The sequence below is a fragment of the Amyelois transitella genome, chromosome 16 (genome assembly GCF_032362555.1).
Source record: "Amyelois transitella isolate CPQ chromosome 16, ilAmyTran1.1, whole genome shotgun sequence".
Lineage (NCBI taxonomy): Eukaryota > Metazoa > Arthropoda > Insecta > Lepidoptera > Pyralidae > Amyelois > Amyelois transitella.
The window spans coordinates 9290070-9299287 of record NC_083519.1 but is presented as its reverse complement, the minus strand read 5'-3'; the positions used below and the strand labels follow the sequence as shown (position 1 = coordinate 9299287).

The window sequence follows — 9218 nt, the reverse complement described above, 5'->3', positions numbered from 1 at the left end:
AGCGTCTCAAGTGAACAGCCATTTTCTTAAATGCCCAGTGTAATTGGCCCCCACCTCGACGTGGCAGCGGCAGAATTTATTACTTAATTACCTAAGAAAACGCGTCCTCCCGACAGATGTTTTTTATACCCGCGGAAAAACAAAACGCTTAAGAATGACATTAATTAATTCTTAATGAAATTCATCTTCACCCTCCGTGTTTAATTTAAACTCTCGATTTATTACTTGTACAATTTGTCGCGGACACTCCCCGTTGAGCAATTAAAACAGAGCATTCGTAATTACGTTTATTATCGGCGAGTTACACCAATCGTATCTGCATTTGTTAATTTTCCGTTTAATATAAAATCTAAAATAAATACTACGTGTGTTACAAAATTCTGTCGGCTTAATTACTATGGCGATGTTTATGGCTAGTTTTCTATTTGTTTTAAAAACGAGCCAGAAACATAGCTTTATAAGATTTGTTTAATACTTTCTCTGGTAAGGGTCGTCAACAGCCGTCTGAAATAAGGGCTCGTCGTATCTGAGATAGCCGTCGTCTTGTCTCACTATATCAGGAAACGCTTTGTGAGTCAACTGGTCATTGTAAGTCAGAGTAGGCCCGTCATGATACTGATGGCTATTAATTAGATTCCTATTGATATTTCTATCGTTATCATTATTAGTTTTGAACTGTTCTTCTTTCTTAGGCAGTATAGGAGTAGGTGTTATTTTTTCTTCAATCTTTTTATCCTTATTCGAAGAGCCGGCCAAAGCGAGATCTCTGAAGTTTCTTTCTTCTTTCCTCAAAGGTGCATACGGATACGGAGGCCTATTCCTGAATCTGTAATCATACCTTCCATTTCTCGCATAGTAATCGTCATCGAATCTTTTGTACGGATCGGCCGAATATCTGTACCTTAAATCAACACTAGGAGGAGTTCGCACTACTTCCGGCAGGTGTGCGTAATATATGATTCTCTTAGGCTTCCTGGGAACGTAATTATCGTATGTATCATCGTACCGATCGACTCTCGGCACATAGCCAGGGATGTACCGTCTGCGGTCGTATAAATCATAGTAAGGATCGCGTCTGTATAAATCGTCGGCGGGGTAGTATCGATCATCGTAGTAAGGTCTTCTTGATTCAGCGGGGTAATAAACTGCTTGTCGCGGGTAAACGGGCTTGAATTGTTTGTTACGCTCCTCCTCGCCTGGTCGGACAAATTCGGTTCGGATATTTTCAGTTCTTTGCGCTCTCTGTATAGATTCTTTATCATTACGGGACTCTGATGCTTCCAATTGTTTGTTCTGAGTGACGAAGTTGACTCTTGGCATTCTTGAGTTGATTAGGTCTCCTGAAGGTTGTGGTGGGGTTAAGATGTCATCCCTACGACCATCGTCACGATCGGGGAAAGGCAATTTGATCCAGTTCTCGTTGGAGGCCCTTGCGCCGCGTCCTGTAGGTTTGTCAGTCACTCTTTCTGTTGTTTGAAAGAGTGGTAGAACTTCCTTGACTTCTGGGTTGGTTATTGATATCTTGGTCGTGGGATCTTCCTCCGGGGGCAGCGGGCCGGGGATCCAGGGCGCCGGCTGGTCGTTCCGATCTGAACGTATGTTATAAAATTTCTCTTCCTCAATGACGTCACGGCGTCCTCTAGCCATGTCGTCTGAATTCTCCTGAAAATGTGTGAAAAGCGCGGTGTTTTAAAATTTTATTTGGGGCGGTGACATGGGGTTTTTTAATATTAATTTGGCTTTTTCAATGGCATTAACAGGTGTTAAATTAGAAGGCTATTTAGCCTCTAGATGGCTACAGATGAGAATGTAATAGGAAATAAGTTTTGCTAAGATACAGACAGATTTTTAAATTATTTAAATGCTTCATATTTAAAGCTTTTCTGTAATGATTACTAATAACAGTTGTGAGTTCCAAATAAACAAATAAATATCCATATTTTTTCAAAGGCCTTTGTTTTTCTTAGTGTTGTTTTTACTTGTAAGTTGCCTTATCTATAGGTACTAAGCTTACCTCCAAATGTTTATCGGAGCCATTTTGTTGTATTTCAAGAGCAAGAACAGCTGGAACGAGAGAGCACCATATGATTACAGCTTTAGCAGTCTTCATGGTGACAACGCCTTTTTACCTAAAAAAAGTGAACAATAATTTGAAATTGTACTAACAATTTGCAAGTATGAAAGCTTCAGAGCGTCTGAATAGAAACGCTTGTATTTGGAGAATTTTCAAGTTTGAAATAAGAATAGTGTTTTAATTTTATTATTTTTATGCATTAATTTATTCTGTCTGAAAGACTTTTAATTACGAGTAGATATTACTTATACTCAAAAATATTCTCACTCAAATTTACAAGACCAATATTGACGTGAAAAACAGGAGACAAGCCTATTTTCCGATACGAAAAGAAATAAATGTAATTTTCCGCACTATTTTTCGTGCATTTTCCCTCGATCTTCCGCCGCTACAATAACGTAACGTTTATTTACATGGTCGACACAGAATAGTGAGAGTACAGAACCTTGACCATTTGCATAAATACATGCATATCTTATAATCTTTATCCCTATTAGTTAGAACAGACCCAAGTAAATAAAATAATAAAAATATAATGAACTTGATATAAATTTATTAAATATTAAAATGTGTCATTTTGTATTTGTATAAGTATATATTTTAGTTTGACCTGACCTAATTTCCCTCTCAGACCCAATGGTTGACTGGTAGATTATACTTCTAGCATTAACTCCTCCAATTGTACTATACATTTGTATTATGCACAATAAACTTTAAATAAATAAATAACATTTTATTTAAGTACCAATCTAATAAAAGTGCCGTGTGGTTCCCGGCACCAATACAAAAAAGAGTAGGACCACTCCATCTCTTTCCCATGGATGTCGTAAAAGGCGACTAAGGAATAGGCTTACAATCTTGGGATTCTTTTTAGGCGATGGGCTAGCAACCTGTCACTATTTGAATCTCAATTCTATCATTAAGCCAAATAGCTGAACGTGGCCGATCAGTCCTTTCAAGGCTGTTGGCTCTGTTTATCCCACAAGGGATATAGACGTGACCATATGTATGTATGCTAATAAAATCGGAAGGTAAATCTATAAAAACATTAAATAAACAGAGATATGTTGTATGGAAGTATGCAGAGATCGTGGCAAGTGGAACGAGGTAGTCTCTGCCTACCCCTCCGGGAAAGAGGCGTGATTTTATGTATGTATGTATGTATACAGAGATATACGTCTCTCCGAGAAGTGCTAATCCTGTTCCTACGTTATTTTACTACAGTCACTGACCGGTCCGGCCCGGAAGCGTGTCGAAACCGACCGGAAGTGCCGTCCGGCGAACCGTGACCATCATGTCACATCATCGACTCTCGTTAGTTTAATTTCGAGGTGAAATATTGTAATTATTGTATGTTTAACCGCACTTTCATTGGTGTATTTTATTTTTATTATACAAAATTATTCCATCATTATTTTCATCCATTCAGCTGAATGTGGCTTAAGTACATACATACACATAGTCACGTCTATATCCCTTGCGGGGTAAACAGAGCCAACAGTCTTGAAAAAACTGATAAGCCACGTTCAGCTTTTTGGTTTGATGATAAAATTGAGATTCAAATAGTGACAGGTTGCTAGCCCATCGCCTAAAAGAGTTTATAAATCTACCCCTTAGTCGCCTTTTACGACATCTAAGGGAACGATTGGTCCTATTCTTTTTTTATTGGTGCCGGGAACCACACGGCACAAGTACTATGTGGAATAAGGGTTAAAAGGTTTAAGATGGTTTGGTTATGCGGAGAGGATGATTGAAAGCAGGTTGACTAAAAAAATAACAACTTACTTACAAGGAGTATGTGTATGACAACCGTAATAGAGAAAGCCCAAGACGAACGTACCTTGGTCAAACCGGGACATCCTGGCAAAGGGTCAGGTCAAGACTATCCTAGACCGCTGCGCTTGCATGAAGACAGTTATGAATGTGGATGAAGCGAAAGGTGTGACGGGATTGTAGCAAATGTAAAGATGTAATGTGTGCCGTGTGGTTCCCGGCACCAGTACAAAAAAGAATAGAACCACTCTATCTGTCTCCAAGGGATATATATACATAGACGTGACCATATGTATGTATGTATTGTAAAGATGTAATAGTCTCTGCCTACCACTCCGGGAAAGAGGTATGGTTTAATGTACATATGTGTGTTTTTTTCTTATATCTATTTTTTTGTCTAGCAATACTTATGTAGTAATTAAGTTGGTATCCCATAACTCAAAGTCATGAACTTTTTAAAAAAATTATTAAGCTACAATCTGTGTAATTTTGTCACGTATGTACCTATATGTTTAGTAAAAATTATTAAATCAAAGCCATTTTATAAAATATATAAAGCTAAATAATCTTGAATCGTATTTCCAGTAATAACAATCATTTTGATTGTAATTGTGAGCAAACTAGACAAACAGACAGACAACAATACAACCAGGCCCTGACATAGACCATGAGACCAATAACCTTTGATCCTTTGATGCAGTGAGGTCTTCAAAGAACCTGACTTACCCAATCACGGATAACAGTCAAAAGGCACACTCCAGCTCCTCTCAGAAGGAAGAAGAGGTCCTCCAGAAGACCATTATTCATGTTACACATAAACCTTTTAGGAACATGGAATCTGACTTGAATATACGAGTGCCACACTGAAAAGACTAGGATTACAATACCCAGGAATAAATTAGACTAAAACGTCTTTGGTATTATGAAATGTAATATTGTTCTAAAAACAATTCCATTTTTAAATTTTAAAAAAAGTAATAAATAAATTCATCAATCATTCATTAATTTGAATTTAAAAATGGAGTTAACGCGGGAAAATTTTCGTGCGATTATTCACAACTTTTGACGTGGTTTAACTAAAATACAATGTCATGTCTCGCATGTATCTGTTTATGAATTTGAAGCACCAAGTAAAGCGACTGTACTTATATCGTTGGTATTCTGAGTTTCGTCATAGACATTCCTCTCTCAACACAGTTCCTTCAATGGGTTGGCCAAAAACAGCAGTAACACAAGGAAATATATATATATATATTAGTTGCATATATATTATATATATAAATATATATATATATATAGTGGTGCGCAACTAAGTTCTCGCTGTTTTTCTTTAAAAGTTAAATTTTATTCTACAAAAATATATACATACAAACTAATTGAAATTTTTTCCATAGCTTGCCACAACTTTCTCCCATCTTTCTGGCAAAGCACGAATACCTTCACGATAAAATTGTTCGTCTTTTGATTCTATCCACGAATCAAGCCATTTTTTGATTTCTTCATGTGAGCGGAACTCCTGATTAGCGAGACCATGTGCCATCGATCGAAACAAGTAATAATCTGAAGGCGCGATATCTGGGGAATATGGCGGGTGGGGTAGGACGTCCCATTTGAGCGTTTCCAAGTAGGTTTTAACAGGTTTGGCAACATGAGGCCGAGCGTTGTCATGGAGTAAAATAACTTTTTCGTGCCTTTGCTGGTATTGTGGCCATTTTTCGCGTAGTGTTCGACTCAATCGCATTAATTGAGTTCGATATCGTTCCCCAGTAATAGTTTCACTTGGTTTCAACAATTCATAATAAATAACGCCTAACTGGTCCCTACAAATACACAGCATAACCTTCGCAGCGTGTATATTCGGCCGAGCCAATGACGTGGACGCATGACCAGGCAGTCCCCACAACTTCCTTTTCTTTGGATTGCTGTAGTAAATCCACTATTCATCGCCCGTCACGATTCGGTGAAGAAAACCTTTCCTTTTTTGCCTCTAGAGCAGTTGTTCGCAGGCGAAATAACGACGCTCGACGTCCCTTGGCTTCAAATCATACCTAAGGAACCCATGTTCCTTGCTTTTGAATAATTCCCAACGTATGCAATCGCTTCGAAATGGCTTAGCGAGTTACTCCTAATGCTAAAGCAAGCTCTTGTTGCGTTTGACATGCATCCTCGTCGAGCAGTTTCGTCAATTCAGCGTCTTCAAAAGTTTTTGGCCTTCCTTCACGTGGACTGTCCTCAACATCAAAATCACCGTCTTTGAAGCGACGAAACCAGTCACGGCACGTTGTCTCACTTATAACTCCGTTCCCGTAAACTTTTTTCAGCTCTCGATGTGTTTCAGCTGCTGTTTTCTTTGAATGAAATAATAAAACTAACACTTCCCGCAAATGACCATTTTTCGGCACAAAATCGGACATGTTCATTCAAATAAAAGAATATGGCGCCGCAATGGAATCACGATTTTGTTGAAGCCACTTGTTCACTGAATGTCTAAGCTACCGCCATGACACTTTGATGCGTAAAAATTGGCTTCACTTCACTTTTGGAGCCATCTATCGATAAACAGCGAGAACTTAGTTGCGCACCTAATATATATATATATATATATAATATATATGCAACTAATAATGGATGTCATATGAAAACCATGTTCAACTGTATGGCTAAATGATAGAATTGAGATTCAAACAGTGTCAGGTCGCCGAAACATTAATGTCGTTTGTACCTCAAACGTACAAAACAAAGAAACATCGCGCTAATCTCAGGAACCTGGTTGGAATTGAAAAATTCTTTTTGTGTTGTATAGACCATTTATCGAGGAAGGCTCTATAACGTCACGCTGCAACTATTAGGAGCGAAGAAATAATGGAAAATGTGAAAAAAATCGGGGAAAATGATTCATCCTTGAGGGCTTTAATGATGCCCAAAATAACTATTCCACGCGGACGAAGTCGCGGGCACAGCTAGTTACTACATAAAGCCCTACCCATACATCTAAACACTAAAGCCTTTCCCTATTCTTATTAAAATTCAAGGACCACCAAACACAATGCTCTGTATTTCCCGCACAGGACAAACATACGGACAGTCATCGTTCCGCTCCATATAGCCAGGGTATTGACAGGTGACCGTTAGTGCCGAATTCAATGTACTGACGCGACTGACCTACATTTCTGGAAGCCTTTCCGTGTGAAATATGAAGTAGATTTTCAGCTGATGCAACTTTATTTTGAGGTGAGTTTCGCGTGGCATTTTGTAAGTCTAATTAATGTGTCACGCTTATCTGTGGAACTACATACTGAACCCATTTTAATACTTAATTCTATTTCTTTTATTGTCTATAAAGAACTATCTAATTGGTAAATTTTGAACCTCATTCAGTCAGTTATTCCGTGTTTCATCAGGTACGTATATTTTAAAATAGGTTATTAAAAAAGCTTCTTCTGATAAATAAACCTTTAACGAGGTCTTTGTAAATATGTAAAGCGTCGTGGTTTCTAACAAATCACAAGTTAAGACATGCAATAAATGATTGAGTATTTAATATTAAGTATTGAACGGTAATTCTTCAGGCATGTGTAGTGGGAAGATGCGCACGAGAGGCGTAATTTTATGTATGTATGTAGGCTACGTCTTAGAAGTAGGTATCATTGTGTATGCAAAATTGGAAAAGATAAGTATAAAGCAAATTACAAACCCACTTTCGCATAATAAATACCTACTGATTATCTAGACTGGATAATGTCTGAAGCTCAGCCGGCGTATAAGCACGGGAATTGCTGGATATTCGCTATGAAAAGCTCGAAATAAGCATACATGTTATATACGCATTTTATTTATCGATTAGTGTAGTAAATGTTTACTGTGTTTGACACTTATTTGGATTTGATTTGTAATTATTGAACAATATTTGCAACTGTAATGCTGTGTATACGCGCTTTTAGGTCTCCATCTAGTTGAGAATGATGAATTACCTGTTTTGTATGCCTTATGTTAATAAATAAATAAAAGCAAAAGACCGAACAGTTCGTTCATCTTAAACTTTTAGCACAATAGTAGGTACTTGGTGTATCTCCGTGCCGCGGCTCCGCCCGCGTGAAAATGTCCTTCGTCTTGAAAATTAAAGTGCCCTATGCCCTTCTCCTTACTCTATACCTACGTCCTATGACAATTTCATGGAGATCGGTTGTGTGGTTTTGGCGTGAAAGACAGACAAACAAACACTTTTCATGTTTATAATGTTAGTATGGATTTAATTGGCATTAAAATAATGACAAAAAATGAAAACTATAAAAAAGAATAGATTTATTTTCAAAATTGGATACAAGGTATCACTTATTGACGTCACATCACTTAAATCTAATTATATTTCACAATTTGTAAGTGCACGAAGGATCAAAAATTTTAATAATGTTATTGAATCAATAATTTTTCAAGTAAAAATGGTGTTGATAAAAAATAAATAAATAAATATATACGGGACATATTACACAGATCGAGTTAGCCTCGATGTTAGTTCGAGACTTGTGTTACGAGATACTAACTCAAGATACTATATTTTATTATAAACACTTTTATACATAAACATGCAAGACCCAGGCCAATCAGAAAAAGTTCTTTTCTCATCAAGCCCTGGCCGGGATTCGAACCCAAGACCTGCGGTGTCACAGACAAGCGTACTACTGCTAAAACTAATAAAAAATAGTACCAACCTGACATTCCAGGAGTTGTTCACGGAGCCACCGTCGGCGTCATAATGACTCCCAGGCCTCCACGGCTGCGGCCCACAAACAGGCCTCCATTGTGTCGGTGACGGATGTCGGATGCCCGCTTTTGGGTATATTTTGTTTGATTTTACTTTGATAGGCTTTTGTTTGTTATCGATTAACTATTTATCTAAAGAGTCTAGTTAAGGTCCGCGCGAATGGAGTGCATAGAGCGAAATTCAACCATTCTGGTTTTATGTATTTGTGCAATAATGTGTGAACTCAATGTCCTATCCGTGTTACTTGTTTCATACATACATATAGTCACGTCTACATCCCTTGCGGTGTAGACAGAGCAGTCTTGAATAGACTGATAGGCCACGTTCAGCTATTTGACTTGATGGTAGAATTGAGATTCAAATAGTGACAGGTTGTTTGCCCATCGCCTAAAAAAAATATCCCAAAACTATTAGGGGATAGGTTTTGTAAACCTATCCCCTAGTCGCCTTTTACGACACTCATGGGAAAAAGGAGCGGTCCTATTATTTTTTATATTGGTGCCGGGATCCACAAGACACTCCTGTTTCATCACAATTAAGAATAAAAGAATACTCTTTCTCTTATTTTTCTGCCATTATTTAGGTTTTTGCGACTTTCGCCACAAAAAA

At 37.8% G+C, this 9218-nt stretch overlaps 1 protein-coding gene across 1 annotated transcript; it reads right to left on the bottom strand.

Annotated features, from left to right (window-relative positions):
• Positions 1-468: 468 nt before the first annotated feature.
• LOC106129086 (uncharacterized) lies at positions 469-2110 on the bottom strand. The gene is made up of 2 exons (XM_060948405.1): positions 2006-2110; positions 469-1659 (listed from the first exon to the last, which is right to left on the bottom strand). The coding sequence occupies exons 1-2, from the start codon at positions 2108-2110 to the stop codon at positions 469-471; spliced, it is 1296 nt and encodes a 431-aa protein (XP_060804388.1).
• Positions 2111-9218: the final 7108 nt, after the last annotated feature.

Excerpts from the sequence above, each read along its gene's own strand:
- LOC106129086 (XM_060948405.1), bottom strand. The coding sequence starts at position 2,110 with ATGAAGACTGCTAAAGCTGTAATCATATGGTGCTCTCTCGTTCCAGCT. Across the intron at positions 1,660-2,005 it reads AACATTTGGAGGTAAGCTTA|AATTCAGACGACATGGCTAG; the intron begins GTACCTATAGAT and ends CATTTTCAGGAG.